General features: G+C 46.3%; 1 protein-coding gene across 1 annotated transcript in view; it reads right to left on the reverse strand.

Annotated features, from left to right (window-relative positions):
• Positions 1-823: 823 nt before the first annotated feature.
• Positions 824-19818, reverse strand: part of LOC137521186 (coagulation factor XIII B chain-like) — a 555357-nt gene continuing 536362 nt past the window's right edge. Inside the window, exon 12 of the mRNA XM_068240116.1 lies at positions 824-1061. Coding sequence (XP_068096217.1) covers positions 1045-1061 — 17 coding nt within the window. The 3' untranslated portion in view covers positions 824-1044. The remainder of the gene's footprint in view (positions 1062-19818) is intronic.

Below are 19818 nucleotides of genomic sequence, written 5' to 3' on the forward strand. Positions count from 1 at the left end.
ACAAACGGTAACAGAACAGGATTCAGAAGGATTTGTTATCTCTTCGCAGAGATGAACGCAATCCACAAACAGAACCAGGAGCAGGGTAACTACCTCAGCACGGGTGATCACGGTACGCGCAACCTACCAAAACGTGCTGGAAAGCTGACTAACTGCACACAGGATATAAACAGTTCGTGTACGTATACATCAGCGACACTGATGTATCAACGTAACACGAATACAAGGAAAATAATAAACGTGCTGGTATGCATATATATTGGCAATGAACCAATATATGATGCAAAGACCAGCAAAGTATCTTTAGAACAAGAAACACGATCGGGGGCTGAAGCGACAGCAAGACAGGCTTAAACTGAAGCTATGAAAACCCAAGGAAACCCTGCAGGAAGCAGATCTTTATACTGAGGTCATCCAATGGGAGCAGACATGCAGATTCCCACACAGGTGAATGATAATCAGTCACAAGCTGACAGCAGGGAAAGGCCGACAAAGCTATGCAGCTTGCATGAAAAGAGATCAGAACTACCTGAGCTGCAGCACTACTACTTCCAGCAATGCCTGCTGCAGCAGCGATCATTACACTTTCCTTTTTTGTTTAAAAATGTTGATATAGCCCCTGTGCGGGTTTTTAGGCATTTTAGCCTATTACTGTATGCAAAACTCAAATAAAGGTTTTTGAAACTAGAAAACCTATCCCAGAATGCAAGGGTCACTTCCATAAGAGTGGGATCTATAGTCACCCAAAGACCATAGGAATCATTAAACTGGTAAGGGGTCACCAAAGCCACTTAACTTGTTCAAAAATAAAATGCGACAAGAGTAGAAATAAGGTATTTTATTATTAAAGAGATAAATTGTGCCATCATCATTTTCAATCAATGTTTATTAGGAGAAAAAGAATACATGCATTTTTTTGTTTTGTTTTTAATGATATCAACAATTGGATATCAGAAGAGGAACTCCTTTCTCTAGGATCATTATTATTATTTTTACTAATACTTTAACAATCATAGGACCCATCTTCCACAAGTTGCATGATCTTTACGAGTCCGATGTTTCTGTTGAAAAAAGAAGGAACAGGTGAATTAGCAATTAGATAATGAAGCTATACAGAGTGAGTTATATGTAGATAATAGCATGATAGATTTGTTGTTTAATGAACCAACCATATTAATACAAGAACTTTGAAACCAGCAAAACAAAGGGTGATGCAGATCAAGTCTTCCGTTTTTCACACTAACCAAAGCACAATTTATTATTGTAAATTAGGTAACCATAATATTGTTACATAGTTACATAGTTATTTTGGTTGAAAAAAGACATACGTCCATCGAGTTCAACCAGTACAAAGTACAACTCCAGCCTGTCCCCCACATACCCCTGTTGATCCAGAGGAAGGCGAAAAAAAACCCACAAGGCATGGTCCAATTAGCCCCAAAAGGGAAAAATTCCTTCCTGACTCCAGATGGCAATCAGATAAAATCCCTGGATCAACATCATTAGGCATAACCTAGTAATTGTAGCCATGGATGTCTTTCAACGCAAGGAAAGCATCTAAGTCCCCTTTAAATGCAGGTATAGAGTTTGCCATAACGACTTCCTGTGGCAATGCATTTCACATCTTAATCACTCTTACTGTAAAGAACCCTTTCCTAAATAAATGGCTAAAACGTTTAAATTTAAACATTTATACACGTCTTCAAAATCCATTCATATTCAGTTTTTGCAATCTTGTACAACCTTATGTTAAGCTCATTCAAATTATTTTGTCTCCTCTGAAAGCAATACTGTATGCCAATTCACAGAGATCTCCTGAAGCTACTCCTGTGTTGTTTTTGAGTTGTGCTTTAGATCACTGTCTTCCTGCATGGTAAAACCTTGGGATGTTTCTGTGTACAAGAACTCAGAGAAGAATGTGATCAGTTTGATTTGCCAATTTGCAGCAATCTCTTTCTACATTTACATTGATCATGATCAGCAAATTAGAGCCTTAATGTGGCCATACATCTATCGATTTTGGGGCTTGATCAACCATCCATTTAGATAATTTTATCGAACTGAATTAAGATTGGTGTTTCAACAAGCATAGTGATCGACGAGTCTACCGACTTTGTGCCAAAATTAGTTGATCAAGAAGCTGGATATCTCAGGGCAGGGTTGTCGATCAGGTGCGTGGTGGTAACAGCGTGCGCTATGGTGACGACCAACAAACGCGATGAAATCCTCATCCGCTGTCCCCTCAAATGTTAACGTGTCCTCACCCCCCTCTCCCGTATGCCCATGCATTAAAATATCTCACCTGTCCAGCTGCCACGAGTGCCCTGATTCTCCTGATTCCCCATTCTCACCCATGGCTGCTGCAGCATATAGCATGTGGTGCGTGTGCAATGTCAGGGGGGACAGTGGCCAGGTGGCATCGCGAGACACTTGGCGACATGAGCACCAGAAGAACCAGACCCATGAAGATGAATGGCATTTACTGAGACTGGTGGTTGAGGTGGGAGTTATATGCAAAGGATTGGCAGCAGGTGAGGCTGGGTGGGGGTAGTAGAAGCCAGCATATCAGGGGTGAGTAGAGACAGCAGATGTCATCTGGAGAGGTTGTAACAGTGTGGGAGCTGAATTGTTGGCTGTTACAGAGTCTGGCTGGGTTGGATGGCTGGCTGAATAGCAGATGAATAGAGTCCTGGCTAGATGATAGGCTGTAGCATTGCAGAGTTGAATTGGATAGCTGGCTACAACTTGGCATTTAATGGATGGATGGCTAAAACATGGCAGATCTTGGCTAGATGGCAGGCTAAAACATGGTCTTTGCTTATAAAATATTACGTTATTATTTCTGTGTTTGTGTCCTTGTAGTAATGCTTGTAGCATGTTTTATATGTCTAAAGTGCAGTTCCACATTAGCTTGATGAATTAAAGGAGAACTGAAGTAAGAGTTATACGGAGGCTACCATATTTATTTCCTTTTAATCAATACCAGTTGCCTGGCAGCCCTGCTGGTCTATTTTTCTGCAGTAGTATCTGAATAACACCAGAAACAAGCATGCAGCTAGTCTTGTCAGATCTGACTTTAAAGTCTAAAACACCTGATCTGCTGCATGCTTGTTCAGGGGCTATGGCTAATAGTATTAGAGGCAGAGGATCAGCAGGGCTGCCAGGCAACTGGTATTGCTTAAAAGGAAATAAAATGGCAGCCTCCATATACCTCTCTCTTCAATTCCCTTTTAAGGCGTTCCATAAAAATACGTCATCTGGATGGCAGGATATGTTGCTCCTAAACCTGCATCTAGTGATGAGCAGAAATTACGCCCATGAGTAATAACGCATCATAATACGCAATTACGCAATTATGCATTGTAATCATAAAGCAAAATTTCAGGTCATTAGCGTAATTAATTTTGTAGTTAATTGTTACCATTCGTAATTACACATGAATTTATGTGTAATGTATGCGTAATTTTGTGCCGTCCTTTGGGGGTAAATAGCACGGTGGGCAGCACGGTGGCGTAGTGGTTAGCGCTCTCGCCTTGCAGCGCTGGGTCCCTGGTTCGAATCCCAGCCAGGGCACTATCTGCAAAGAGTTTGTATGTTCTCTCCGTGTCTGCGTGGGTTTCCTCCGGGCACTCCGGTTTCCTCCCACATTCCAAAAACATACAGATAAGTTAATTGGCTCCCCCTAAAATTGGCCCTAGACTACAGTACTTACACTACATAATATAGACATATGGCAATGGTAGGGATTAGATTGTGAGCTCCTTTGAGGGACAGTTAGTGACAAGATATATATATACATTGTACAGCGCTGCGTAATATGTCGGCGCTATATAAATACTAAATAATAATAATAATAAAAAGCCCCGATACATGCTATTGCTACCAAAATTGCTACATATGCTAAGAAGAAAAGTGTGTACAAATTACAGAAGGAATTGTTCAAAAAGACCTTGTAGTTTTTGAGAAAATAGATTTTAAAAATACAAAAAAAAATTGTTTTTAAACTGTAATTTTTCTGGGTTTAAAAAACATTTTTCTTTTCATTTTTAAAATCAATTTTAATAAAAGGTCTTTTTGAAAAATAGTTTTTTGACTATTCTCCTTGACATACGTAGCAATTTTGGTAACTATAGCCTATATTGGGGCATTGCAATTCCCCGCCAAAGTCGGCACAAAATTACACGTAAATTACACGTAAATGTATGCGTAATTACGAATGAATGTACAAAGTCAATTGAGTTAACAATTTGTAATTACGTATGGGCGTAATTGCGTAAATTTACGCATAATTTATTGTAATCGTAGTTCGCAGATTACGATCATCACTACCTGCATTAAAGGATACCCGAAGTGACATGTGTCATGATGAGATAGACGTGTAAGTACAGTGCCTAGCACACAAATAACTATGCTGTGTTCCTTTTTTTCTTTCTCTGCCTGAAAGAGTTAAATATCAGGTATGTAAGTGGCTGACTCAGTCCTGACAGGAAGTGACTACAGTGTGACCCTCACTGATACAAAATTCACCTTTTTATCTCTTTCTTGCTCTCCGGAGCCATTTTCTGCTACAAAAGTGTTTTATAGTTGGAATTTCTTATCAGGACTGAGTCAGCCACTTTCATACCTGATATTTCACTCTTTCAGACAGAGAAAGAAACAAAGGAACACAGCCTAGTTATTTGTGTGCTAGGCACTGTACATACACATGTCTATCTCATCATGTCACTTCGGGTATCCTTTAAAGATGCTGAACGACAGCACCTTTATTAGTTAGGCCCTTTTTCCATGTGAGACGGAATTCACTGCTTGTCAGCTGCTCCCATGCACTGCTAGTGCTCAGCACAGGTATTGGAAAGGCAGCCCTTCTATGGAGTTACATCTAGTGGAGCTGCAACAATCGAGCCATGCAGCAGTCCATAGAAAATGGGCCTTAGATGGTTAATACTTTTGTTTGCTTTGCTGGAGGTTGGTGATGGGGGAATTTACTCATGGTATGGTTCACTGTGCTTTTATTTATTGGCTTATGACATTTATACTGCATACATTGCACTTTTCTTTCAACAAACGCTATTTGATTCCTATGAAGCAAAGTTGTCCACATTCCTTCATCGTATTAAAAATCCATATCTTTATTCGATCATCATTAACCTGCCTGGCGGTATTGACGGTTATGTACATCAACATCAAATATGCTGCAAACGGTATTTACGTGCATACACATCAATACTCCCCTGCACTGTATACTAGACCCGCCTGACATATTTTTGCAAGTTACAGGAAAAAGGTTATGAAAATTAATTGGATCACTTTTTGCACAGAAATCATGGGGAAATTGAACGCCAGGGAGGTAAAAAAGTACAACAGTGGTACATGGCAGCACAAGATTTGACACATTTCCAACCCTCCTGGGTTCTTAGTTGTAGCTAAAGTGAGGAGGGTCAGTAGCTAAAGTGAGGAGGGTCAGAAACGCGTCAACTCTTGTGCAGTCATGTACCGCTGTTGTACCTTTTCATGATGATAGAATAAAGATATGGATTTTTAATACGATGAAGGAGTGCAGCTGACAACTTTGCTTCATATGGTTGTTAGGAGTGGTGTTCCTGTCTCCTGCACCCTTCTACACACAGCACAGTGATATGTGGTGAGGTGGAGCAGCTTCTTTTCCTTTTTCCACTATTTGATTCATATTTCAGTGCCTTGCCTTTGGTATGTACTACAATGATCAAACCATCTCCACTGCCCCAGGGTTGTTCTAGCTATAATGGAGCTCTGGGGCAAAAGTAACTTGCGCCCATACACCCCCCCCCCCCCCCCCCAAAAAAAAAAATATTTTCCCTCCCCGCTCCCTCTGAGCCGGCTTCAGGAAGCCATCCCATCACACTCCCAGCCACACAAAATCATTAGTGTCCACTATATGTTCCCAAGAGCATTGATGGGGACCCCGGTATTCCCCTCCTTCCTTTCCCTTACAAATCTAGCTTTGCTATTAACCACTAAAGTTGGCACACAATTGCAAAATTACAGTTACTAATTACAAACAAAATTAAGATTTTTCCCAATTCACATAACGATTTCATATTGTAATTGCTAATTACGATGCAAAATTATGATTATATGAAATCCGTGCTCATCACTATTTTCCAGCTTCAAATTAGATGAGTTGAATAGTTGAACAAAAAACATCAAGGGGGTAAGTCAAGTGTCCTTGAGGAAAAAAGACACAAAAGAAGGGCAGGAGCTCAAATAAGTGTAATATGTTCGGCACTCAGATGGATGATATAATAAAACAAGGTACTTAAAAACCAGGGTTGCTTTAAAGCAACCACCTTCTGCGCATGTGGAGAACACCCGTCCCACACTTGGGTAGTAGAAAAGATTTATCTAATAATGATCATTTTCTCTATAAATAGATTGGGGCCAGAGGCCCATCCCTTCCAACGAATGTAATTTCCAGTCGGGGCTTTGGTGTTCCCTCTGTATAAAAGCTTGGCATGTCAAACCTCATACACTGGCATTTTTTCATCTATTCAAAACGGTATTGTTACCACAAAGCATTTCCGGCCACCTGGTGATTTATAGTTTTTGGTGCAGATCAACTGTTTTCTACTTTTATTTTTATATGTATTACTATTATTTTATAGATTTGACCACCAGTCATTAAGGACAAATCATTACTCAATCCATATTTCTAACCATGCTCCCAATCTTAACCACTAAAGGACCACAGGCTTTACCCCACCTAAAGACCAGGCCATTTTTTGTAAAATGGGCCACTGCAACTTTAAGGCCAAGCTGCAGGGCCGCACAACACAGCACACAAGTGATTCCTACCCCCCACCCCCCCACCAACAGAGCTTTCTGTTGGTGGGGTCTGATCGCCCCCCCAGCTGTTTATTTATGTATTTGTAAATATTTATTTCTTTATTTTTTAACACATTTCCCTGTTTTTATTATTATGTTTTTACTCCCCCCTCCCTCCGCCAGCCAATCAGTGTGATCAGCTGTCATAGGCTTCAGCCCGCAGTTACAGAGGCGACAGCCGTGTCACACGGCTGTACCCAGTACAGAGCTGCTGTAGATCGCAGCGCTGTACATGCTGATTAGACGGCAGTTTGGCCATCTAACCAGTCGGCGCTGGGAGACTGAGGGCTCCGCTCCACCTACCAAGCAGGAGATGCGTGCGCAGCCTGTGCGTGATCTCCTGCAAACTGCAGCCCCATGACTTTCTGCCGATCGCCGTTAGGCGGTCCTGGGGCTGCCGCCGTAGTCACGCCCATCGGCGTGACGCAGTCGTTAGGTAGTTAATTACAGGACCAGTACTTGCTAGTCACGCTCATACTTGTAGAGCTCAATACAGATTGTAATTTCCACCACTAGTTACACTCCCAACTATGAGAGCCTCACGTCCGCCAGGCAACCCGACATGAGTCCCAATACATGGAGTGCAAGCTATCCTGATCCAAGTTTCCACAACCAGTACCGGAGTGTCACTTTCCCTTCCCACCCACAAATTAACATTCCTAAATGTGCTCCACTAAGCGCACAATGCGGCTTATAGACTTCTGTAAATACACAGACATCCTCCACTGCGCTCCATAGAGCGTCACACTACGTGAGTTAAGAAGTTATCACCGGCATATATATCTTCGTTTAGTAGGAGCATACGACAGAGGTGTCCTGGGTTACACCAGATAGCAATTGAGGTAAGTCTCTCACCTCTCACCTATCTCTATGTCACTAAGGTAACATTCTTAAGAGTCTAAAGGTGTAGATACATCCGATGGACACATGCATTTACAGGGGTGTAGTCCTGGGAAAAGAAGTGAGTGGACTCACTTGGAAAGCCCAGCCAAAAAATGGGCGTGGTCAAGCATAACGTGGGCGTGGGCATGGTCATGGGTGGGGCCAAATATACATGACCTTAGCAGTGATGTAAAAGGTCTGCCGAGGAAGTTTGAGCTCTGCCGTAGTGTATCCCCCAAAAATAGATGTAATCTGACAGCATTTCACCAAAAAGACACATAATCTGGTAGAAGTTCCTCCAAAATACAGATAATATGGAAGTGGTTCCCCCAAAATAGACAATGTGGCAGCAGCAGTTTCCGCAACATACACATAATTTGGAAGCAGTTCCCCAAAATACGCTAAACCTGGCAGCGGATCACCCAAAATACACGTAACACCCAAAAAACATATAATCTGGCAGTAGTGGTCCCTAGAGATGTAGCGAACGGTTCGCCGGCGAACGGTTCCAGGCTAACTACGGTGGTTCGCATTGGCCATGCAAAGGCGAACTTTTGCGGAAGTTCGATTCGCCCCATAATGCTTAGAACTTTAACCTTTACATCACAGTCAGCAGGCATATTGTTGCCAATCAGACTGCACTCATGCCTGGAGCGCCCCCCCCCCCCTTATAAAAGGCAAGGTCCTTGTGCCATTTTACTCACTCGTCTGCCTACACTAATTAGTTAAGGGACAGCTGCTACACACACTCTGCTAGGGAGAGTTTAATTAGGCAAATGAATGGGGGGGGGGGCTGTCTCCCAGCCCCCCATTCCCCTCCTCATACTTCCCCTCTTGCCCACCACAACCAAATGCACCCACCAAGCCCCTCTCCCCACCGCATCTCCCACCCTCCCAATACCCACGAACATTCTCGCCCCAATCTCATTCCCATCCGCCCCATACTCAGACAATCTCTTCCTCTATCTGGTGCTATCTGGAATGTCAGATCTATCCGCAACAAGCTTACAACTATCCATGACGTCTTTATCTCAAAAACTCTCACCTTACTTGCCCTTACTGAAACTTGGCTCACCCCCTCTGACCGGCCTGTAGCCGCAGCCCTATCCTACGGGGGTCTACACCTCAGCCATACCCCAAGACCAGATAACAGGCCTGGGGGAGGGGTGGGCCTACTCCTCTCCCCATCCTGCACTTTCCGTGTCCTTACCCCTCCCCCTTCTCTTTACTTTACCTCCTTTGAGGCCAATGTTATCCGCCTCTACCATCCCCTCCCAGCCATGATTGCAGTTCTGTACCGCCCCCCCTCCAGTACAATATCGCACTTCCTAGAAAACCTTGCCTCCTGGCTCCCACACATCCTGTCCTCCGACCTCCCAACAATCATCCTCGGAGACTTTAACATTCCAATTGATGAGCCTACCACCTCTGCTGCCACTCAGCTTCTCTCGCTCACCAACTCCCTTGGCCTCACTCAACATACTAACGCCCCCACCCACAGAGCTGGTAATACTCTGGACCTAATTTTCTCCAAAGCCATCACACTTACAAACCTGGACACTGCACCATTCCCCATCTCCAACCACCACCTCATCTCCTTCACCCTCACTCCATCCAGCACCCCCTGTCCCCCTCCCCAAACTGGACGTTGGCAGAGAGATCTGTGCAACCTTGACCCCAATGTACTAGCCACTTCCCTCCACTCCCTCTCCTCCTCCCTCCCCAGCCTAACTTGCCCCAACGAAGCGGCAGCTCAATACAACAGTAACCTCTCCGCAGCCTTATATCATGCTGCTTCCCTGACCTTTCATACCAACAGTCGCCCCAACCCCCAACCATGGTACACTGCCAACTACAAAATGAGACACGAGCTGCAGAACACAAATGGAGGAAATCCCACCACAACCATGATTTCCTGGGATACAAGACCAAGTTGCAGACGTACCATACTGCCCTCGCAGATAGCAAACAGATATACTTCACTCACTTGATCGCTACCCAAGCCTCCAACCCACGTCGTCTTTTTGCCACCCTAAATGCCCTACTCAACCCCACACCTCCTCCCCCAACCTCCACCCTCTCAGCCACTGACCTATCAAACTTCTTCATCAACAAAATTACAACCATCCGGAGGGATATTTCTCTCCTCCACTCTATCGCCCCCGCCTCCCCACCACATCCGACTCCTGCCTCTTTCTCCTCCCTTACCTCCTTCAATCCTGTCACGGTGGAGGAAGTCAACCAGCTGCTGGCAACCTCACCTGCCACTTCCTGCCCCCTAGATCCGGTACCATCTTATTCTCTGCGCCCACATTTTTCTGAACTGGCCCCTGTCCTCACCCACCTGTTCAATCTCTCCTTCTCCACCGGCATCTTCCCCTCCATATTCAAACAGGCCACTGTGCTTCCCCTGCTAAAGAAATCTTCACTTAACCCTGCTCTGCCATCCAACTACCGCCCAATCTCATTCCTCCCTTTTGCCTCAAAAATTCTTGAATGCCTGACCCACCAACGCCTGACCAACTTCTTTAATTCCAACTCCCTTCTCGATCCTCTGCAATCTGGTTTTCGCACAGCCCATTCTACAGAAACAGCCCTCACCAAAGTGGTCAATGACCTTGCCCTTGCCAAAGGTAAGTACTCCATCCTGCTCCTCCTGGACCTCTCCTCGGCATTTGACACTGTTGACCACTCCCTCCTCCTCCACTCCCTGAAGCTAATGGGCATTCAGGACCTAGCCTTAGCCTGGATCTCCTCCTACCTCTCCAACCGCTCCTTCACAACATTTTTCAATGGCTCCTCATCCACTCCTACACCCCTCTCAGTTGGTGTTCCTCAAGGTTCCGTCCTAGGACCACTACTGTTCTCACTCTATACTGCCTCAATTGGCAAAATCATCTCCTCCATGGGTTTCAATTACCACCTGTATGCCGATGACACCCAGATATATCTCCACACCCCAGATCTCTCCTCCTCTACCATGGACAAAGTCTCTGCCTGCCTCACATCCATTTCCTCCTGGATGGCTGCCAGGTACCTGAAGCTTAATTTGGACAAGACTGAGCTTCTAATATTCCCACCCCGCACAGCCGCACCCCTCCCTGATCTGCACGTCACTATCGAAAATACTACCATCCACCCTACCTCCCAAGCCCTAGGTGTTACTCTGGACTCTGAACTTTCCTTTAAACCCCACATCCAAAGTATTGCCAGATCCCGCAACATCTCCAAGATCCGCTCCTACCTGTCCCCTGACACCACTAAACTCCTTATCCACACCCTTGTTATCTCCCGCCTAGACTACTGCAATTCTCTTTTGTCTGGCCTCCCCTCTAACCATACTGCCCCACTTCAATAGGTAATGAATGCGGCAGCCAGACTGATACATTCTTCTCACCGCATCACCTCTACAACTCCGCTCTGTAAAGCCCTACACTGGCTCCCCATCAGCTTTAGGATCAATTTCAAAATCCTGTGCTTGGCCTACAAATCAATGCACAAGACCTGCCCGACCTACATCTCTGATCTGGTCCACAGGCACATACCAGCCCGCCCCCTCCGATCCTCCAATGACCTGCGCCTAGTCGCACCACGCATAACTCAGTCACATGCACGATTGCAGGACTTCACCAGGGCTGCCCCTACTCTCTGGAACTCGCTCCCACCAGCCGTTAGACTCGCCCCCACCTTTAATACCTTCAAACAAGCTCTCAAGACTCACCTCTTCATGCTCGCATACCCCCTACACCAGCACCATAATATGTTCTGTTAGACACCCTCTCAAAAGATGCACCTATTGTCTCCACCCCCACCCTTTAGATTGTAAGCCTCTGGCAGGGCCCTCCTCCCTAGTGTTTTCAGCTTGATTATGCAATCTTACTGACAATCACCCCTCTTGTGGACTAGAACAGTCTCTATTTTGACCTATGACACTGTATTGTTATCAAATCATTTGCATGATCTTGTTTTGTTGTGAGTTTCCGTATGTTCTACCTTGTATGTTAACCCATTTATCTATTGTGCAGCGCTGCGTAATATGTTGCCGCTTTATAAATACAATAAATAATAATAATACTCACTACCTCCTACCTATTCCCTCCTCCCTCCTACCGGAGGAAGAAGGGTCTCATCTGCCAGGGAATTATACTATTTCAAAAGCCAGCTTACATACCGTGGCTGGGAATTGAACCCAGGTCTAACTGTGGGGTGGGCAAGTACCTTAACCGCTGTACCACCAACACTACTAACTGAAGCTAGCCTAGCATGTACCATTGCTGCTCAATCCAAGAGAAACATTAGACAAGACAAATAACATTTATATCACGCTTTTCTCCTGGCGGACTCAAAGCACCAGAGCTGCAGCCACTAGGGCACACTCTATAGGCAGTAGCAGTGTTAGGAAGACTTGCCTAAGGTCTCCTACTAAGTAGGTGCTGGCTTACTGAACAGACAGAGCCGAGATTCGAACCCTGGCCGCCTGTGTCAGAGGCAAAGCCCTTAACCATTACACCATGCAGCCACTGCTTAAGGATCTGTAGCCTGGCATGGCCTTGCCTTTTGTGTTCAACAGTTGTCCAAGGAGAACCCCGGATAGCCAGTTAGATTCATCTCTCTCTCTCTCTCTCTCTCTCTCGTATTTTTGAGCATAAATGGATTGAGCATAAATGGTACATGCTAGGCTGGCTTCAGCATGTAGTGTTGGTGGTACAGTGCCTGGCTATCTGGGGTTCTCTTTGGACAACTGTTGAACACAAAAGGCAAGGCCATGCCTGGCTACAAATCCTTAAGCAGTGGCTGGATGGTGTAATGAGACTTGGATTCAATTCCCAGCCATGGTATGCAAGCTCGTTTATGAAATACTATAATTCTCTGGCAGATGAGACCCTCCTCCCTCCAATAGAAGGGAAGGGAGCAGAGCAGGCCTGTAATTGAAAATTGACCTTAAAATAGGGGTTTATGTGAAATCTAGATTTTTGCCTGGGATTTTTGATGTGTATTTCACTCAATCATGTCTGCCTCCAGGTATTATATCCCTTGAAACATGTTTTCTATCATTTTTCCAGCAGGTTCGCGACATCACTAGTGGTCCCCCAAACATACACAATCTGGCAGCAGTTCCCCAAAATTCACATAATCTGGCAGCAGCCGTTCCCCTAACATACACATAATCTGGCAGATGTTCAGAGGCGTAGCTAGGGTTTTCAGCGCCCGGGGACAAAGACTATTAATGCGCCCCCTAAGGTGAAGGGTCATGACCAAATGTGGGCGTGGTTATGGGTGCTCCACATTTGGTCACGCCCCTTCAAATGTACATGGAGGTTAGCAGGCTCACGCTCACCCACCCTCCCTCAGTATGTACCTTCCAGCATGTTCCAAGAAAAATTCAGAAATCATGAGCCCCCCCATCAAGACAAATTCCGCAATCATGAGCAAACATGAGGCCCCCAACATGACCAACTCAGCAATCATGAGGCCCCCAACAAGACAAATTTATCAATCCTGAGGCCCCCAACAAGACAAATTCAGCAATCATGAGGCCCCTAACAAGACAAATTCAGCAATCATGAGGCCCCTAACAAGACAAATTCAGTGATCTTGAGGCCCCCAACAAATCATGACGCCCCCAACAAGACAAATTCAGTAACCATGAGGCCCCCAACAAGACAAATTCAGCAGTCATGAGGCACATACATAGACAGCATTTCACATAAATAGGCAGAATGCCCCCTTAATATGATAGACACCTCTCACCTGGCAGCAGTTCCCCAAAATACACTCAATCTGACAGCAGTGCTTCCCCAAAAATAGGTAGCCCCAGGTCTATAGGTGTCCCCAGTATAGGTGGCCAGCAGTATAGATGTCCCCAGAACAGGTAGCCAGGGGTAGAGATGTCCACAGAACAGGTAGCAAGGGGTATATGTGCCCAGTATATGTAGGCAGGGGTATGTGTCCCCAGTATATGTAGCCAGAGGTAAATGTGCCCAGTATATGTAGCCAGGGGTATATGTGCCCAGTATATATAGTCAGGGGTATATGTGCCCAGTATATATAGCCAGGGGTATATGTGCCCAGTATATGTAGCCAGGGGTATATGTGCCCAGTATATGTAGTCAGGGTTATATGTGCTCAGTATATGTAGCCAGGGGTATAATATGTGCCCAGTATATATAGTCAGGGGTATATGTGCCCAGTATATGTAGCCAGGGGTATATATGCCCAGTATATGTAGCCAGGGGTATATATGCCCAGTATATGTAGCCAGGGGTATATGAGCCCAGTATATGTAGCCAGGGGTATATATGCCCAGTATATGTAGCCAGGGGTATATGTACCCAGTATATGTAGTTAGGGGTATATGTGCCCAGTATTTGTAGGCAGGGGTATATGTGCCCAGTATATGTAGGCAGGGGTTTATGTGCCCAGAGTAGGTAGCCAGGGGTATATGTGCCCAGAGTAGGTAGCCAGGGGTATATGCCCAGTATATGTAGTTAGGGGTATATGTGCCCAATATATGTAGGCAGGGGTATATGTGCCCAGAGTAGGTAGCCAGGGGTATATGTGCCCAGAGTAGGTAGCCAGGGGTATATGCCCAGTATATGTAGCTAGGAGTATATGTGCCCAGTATATGTAGGCAGGGGTATATGTGCCCAGAGTAGGTAGCCAGGGGTATATGTGCCCAGAGTAGGTAGCCAGGGGTATATGCCCAGTATATATAGTTAGGGGTATATGTGCCCAGAGTAGGTAGCCAGGGGTATATGCCCAGTATATGTAGTTAGGAGTATATGTGCCCAGAGTAGGTAGCCAGGGGTATATGTGTCCAGAGTAGGTAGCCAGGGGTATATGTGCCCAGAGTAGGTAGCCAGGGGTATATGTGCCCAATATATGTAGGCAGGGGTATATGTGCCCAGAGTAGGTAGCCAGGGGTATATGCCCAGTATATGTAGTTAGGGGTATATGTGCCCAGAGTAGGTAGCCAGGTGTCCCCCTCCCCAGCAGGAGAGGAGCAGCGCAGAGAAGAGGAAGAGCTGCTCTCCCTCCCTCGCTGTCCCCTCCAATGTCCGGGTGGCTGGCACATCCTCCGTCTCGTCGCAGCGCCGGATGCATCTGCCACTACTCTGGTCTGGTCCACTGCCAGCCACCCGGACATTGGAGGGGACAGCGAGGGAGGGAGAGCACCTAAGGTGAGGGAAGGAGGGGAGAGAAGGCCCCCCTTCCCCACCGTCCGCACAGCTCTCCCTCTTCTCTGCGCTGCTCCCCTCACCCGCCGCAAAAAAAAACAAAACAAAAAAACCCCGAAGCTCAGCTGGGCGCCCTTGGGGACCAGGCGCCCCGGGGCACTTGTCCTACCCCGACCCCCCCTAGCTCCGCGCCTGCAGCTGTTCCCCAAAATACATAACAGCGGTTTCACAAAAATGCAGATAATCTGACAGCAGTTCCCCCAAAATAGATACCCCCAGCATAGGTAGCCAGGTCTATAGGTGTCCCCAGTATAAGTAGCCATGAGTATAGTAGTCCCCAGTATATGTAGCCAGAGGTATAGTTGCCTAGTATATGTCCCCAGTATATGTCCCAGTATATATAGCCAGGGGAATATGTGCCCAGTATATGTAGCCAGGGGTATATGTGCCCAGTATATGTAGCCAGGGGTATATGTGCCCAGTATATATAGCCAGGGGTATATGTGCCCAGTATATATAGTCAGGGGTATATGTCCCCAGTATATGTAGGCAGGTGTATATGTGCCCAGTATATGTAGCTAGAGGTATATGTGCCCAGTATATATAGCCAGGGGTATATGTGCCCAGTATATATAGCCAGGGGTATATGTGCCCAGTATATATAGCCAGGGGTATATGTGCCCAGTATATATAGCCAGGGGTATATGTGCCCAGTATATGTAGTCAGGGGTATATGGGCCCAGTATATATAGCTAGTGGGATATGTGCCCAGTATATATATATAGCCAGTGGGATATATGCCCAGTATATATAGGCAGAGGTATATGTGCCCAGTATATGTAGCCAGTGGGATATGTCCCCGGTATATGTAGGCAGTGGTATATGTGCCCAGGTAACCATGTGTGCCCCCAGCAGGAGGGGATCAGCGCAGAGAAGGAGAGCTATGGGGACAGCGGGGAAGGGCGGACATCTCCCCCCCCCCCCCTTCCCTCACCTTCGTGCTCCCCTTCCTGCCTCTCCCCTCCGGTGGTTTCAAATGCCGGGCCGGCGGCTAAAGTGGGCGGAGACTTACCGCCTTCTTCCAGCCGCAAGGGACGCTCCGCTCTGTGTGCGGCTAGTCTGGTCTTCTAGCCGCACACAGAGCGGAACGTCCCTTGCGGCTGGAAGAAGGCGGTAAGTCTCCGGCCTGACATTTGAAAACAGGAAAAGGGGGGGGGGGAGACGTCCGCCCTTCCCCGCTGTCCCCATAGCTCTCCTTTTCTGCGCTGCTCCCCTCCACACAAGCCAGGGTGGACGGCGTCCACTCTCTGAAAAAAGCAGTTGGACGCCGTCCACCCAGGACTCGACCCCTGTGCATTTATAATATTACTACTTGCACGCTCTGATTTTTGATCCTTTTATCATTTATTAAGATACATAACTGTATTGAATATTACAAACAATATTATATTATATTAATATTATTAATATAATGCTTTTTTATTTAATCCATGTTTTTTATTCCAGATATTGCATTTGGAGTTTGATATTGTTTTTGACATTCTCTTCTTACATAGTGTACTTCATATGGTGCTTCATATAGTTATATGCAGGCTTGCTCATCACGGATTAATCACGAGTAACCACGGTGGTTACTCGTGATTCAAATTTGCTCTAATTGGCCCAGCTGAGCGGGTGGATGCGGCAGGGTTAATTACCCCTAATGCCGCTCTCCGCTCAGCGTTTCAATGAGGCTTGCAAGCGTCTATAGACACCTTGCAAGCCTCACTATGGAGGCGGAAGTGCTCCATAACGAGGCTTGCAATGCTTCCAATAGACGCTTGCGGGCCTCATTGAAACGCTGAGCGGAGAGCGGCATTAGGGGTAATTAACTCTGCGGCATCCACCTGCTCAGCTGGGCCAATTAGCTAATTTGAATCATGAGTAACCACAGTGGTTACTCGTGATTAATCCGTGGTGAGCAACCCTAGTTATATTTATGTATAATTTTATATTTTTATATTGTCTTTTGTATGTTATATAGATGTGATATGGTTGTAATGTTAAACACGTGGAGCCTTGAGCATTATGTATCTATCCTTTTAGGCTCAATATTGCCCTGAGGACAGGGCCAGTTCAAGTAACAATTGGGCCCTAGGGCAAAATTAGCCTGAGGGCCCCCAACAGACACCCCCTGACCAAAAAGCATCATTAGGGGCCCTTTGTTGCACCAAATTTCCCTCCTGGACCCCTGAGCTGGCTGCTGACCCTCCCCCAATCACCTCCTAACTTAACTGTGCTCCCTAGGACCTCTGCAGTGTCTATGTCAGTGTAGTGTCTCACCTGCCTGCCAGCACAGAGAGACACTACTCTGCCAAATACTCTGCAAAGTCCCTGGGGAGCAACAGTTAAGATGGGGAGGGACACCTTGGGGGCCCCTACAGGCTGTGGGGCCCTGGGGCAATTGCCCATTTTTCCTATGGTAGCTCTGCCCTGCCTGAGGAAGCGAGCCTTTGGCTCACGAAACACATTGGGCCTGATTCACAAAGCGATGCAAAGTGTTTGCACGCGAGTGAAAACCCCTTTATCACGCCTAAACTCAGTTTAGGCATGATAAGAAGAAACTCGCGCGAATTTTCCGCGCGCAAAGTTTTGCGCGTGCAAGCACAGCACCCGGCACTTCGCGCGAAGCTCCCATTAAGCCCTATGGGACTTTGCGTGCGGTAGCTTCGCGCGAGTTAGAGCACAAAGCGGTGATAACTTTGCTAGTGCAAAGGTTATCACGCCTAAAGTCTTTTAGGCGTGATAACTGAGTTATCACCGCTTTGTGAATCGAGCCCATTGTCTTAACCATGCAAATAAATTAGTGTTTCTGAATAAAAGCCTAGACACCTTTCTTGAAGTAAGACACCTCCATATATTCATATATGTGATATCCACATAAGTGTTATATTTTTTTGGGTGACTCTTGTCCAGTTATCTAGAAAACTTTTTACCACATATTCGATTGAGGCCATAGCTTTAAAGGATACCTTAGCAATATTTCAAGTTGGATTGAGGCCATGGCTTTAAAGGATAACTTAGCCCTAATTTAAATTTCAAAATGATGCCGTGTGTGGAGGGAGGTGCACGTAGGCTTCGCGCAACTCGCATGGCCTGGTGTCTTCCTCCGTTTGCCCGCTATTGCTGACTGTGATGAATAGCGGAAAAGCCGCCGCGTGTTCTGACAGTAAGGCGGCTGATTCTGCGTCTGATGCGGCGGTTTGTCCGCGTCAGCATGCGGCTGGGTTATCTGGAACTAATAGTGCACATGGGAAGAATGGTGTGGGGGCCGCCGCATGTACTGACGGTAAGGCGGCGGATTCCGCGTCCAGTGCGGCGGTTTCCCCGCAGCAACATGTGTCTGGGTTGTCTGGACCTAGTAGTGCACACAGATGGAGAGCTACGCGCGCATGCGCTGCAAGACAAGCTCTTTATACCAATAGGAGGAAGATCAGCTGATCAGGGCGGTCAGCTGATTCCTGCCCTGTCAGTGATTGGTTGATGGGAGCTGGGCGGCGCTGGGAAGCGCTTTACTATATATATCTCCTGCTGTTCAGTTGCTGGTTGTCTGGCGTTGCGAATGCTTATGTGTTAGCACTCAGACCTTAGTCAGATCTTTCAGTGTGGTGGAACCAGGAGGACCTGGGAATCCATACTTAGCCAGTTACTGTATATCATCTGTGTTATTCTCTAGCATAGTTCCAGGGTGTTGGGATCACGGCCCTCACACCCCAGACTAGGAATACTGTATATCATCTGTGTTATTCTCTAGCATAGTTCCAGGGTGTTGAGATCACGGCCCTCACACCTCAGACTAGGCCTTGTTCTGATATCTGTTATGACGTATTGCTTTCCTGACCACTCCTTTTGATCTCTGATTCAGTACCTTGCATTTCTGATATTCCGTTGCCAAACCCCGCTTGCCTTGGATACCGAATCAGCTTACTGTTTTGTACTTTATCTGTCAGTGTGTTACCGACCCGGCCTGTCCGACCTATCTTTCTGTCGCCCACCCCTTGGGTGCTCAGCCTCCCTGCAGGGGCCCTCTGCCTCTCAGAGGGGGCACTGCTGCTAAACCAGTCAAGGTCTCCTTTCCCTGGAGTCTTTGTCTGCAGTAGAGTCTGTCTCTACTTATTGGACCACCTGCTACCCCGGTGGTCCAATCTCTACTGTTACACCAAACACTCACACGCTTCAGGTGTCCAGAGGTTAGCAATATATCTGATTATCTGTGATACTGCAGATCATCAATAATCAGGTATATATCTGCATTCTTGGTGATACTGCAGATCGCCAATAATCAGATTCTCTCTGCGTGCTGACACCGATCATTACACTGACATTGTCTATTTCCTGATTGACGTCCTTTGACCCGGACATACCACGCTGCACATGTGCAGTATGTCCTATTGGGCTGCCTTTGACCAGTATACTGTATGGGCACACACCAGAGTGAGGACACACCCAGTGTGTACACGCTCCAATGCTGAATGCTATCACAGACAGCCCAACAGGACATACTGCGAATGCGCATCGCAGTATGTCCAGGTCAAAGGGCGCTGACCACAAAATAGACAATGGTAGCAATAGCGGACAAATGGAGGAAGATGCCACAGGAGGTGCAGCAAGCCTATGCGCACCTCCCCACACACGTTTCTGATTCACCAACACCAGTGCTTTATTTGTGCTGTACAATTTGCAATGTATACAGAATACGGGTGACTGACAAAATAATTGAAACCTTGCATTAGATGGGCAATCTACTAAAGCTAAGAAACCTCTCTATAGAAACTAACCTACTGTTTGTTCTAAGTCAAAAGAAACAACTAAAAATACAATCAACTCTTTCACAGCACAAAAAAACTCAAGACACCTT

Source organism: Hyperolius riggenbachi, chromosome 6, assembly GCF_040937935.1.
Source record: "Hyperolius riggenbachi isolate aHypRig1 chromosome 6, aHypRig1.pri, whole genome shotgun sequence".
In the NCBI taxonomy this organism is placed as follows: domain Eukaryota; kingdom Metazoa; phylum Chordata; class Amphibia; order Anura; family Hyperoliidae; genus Hyperolius; species Hyperolius riggenbachi.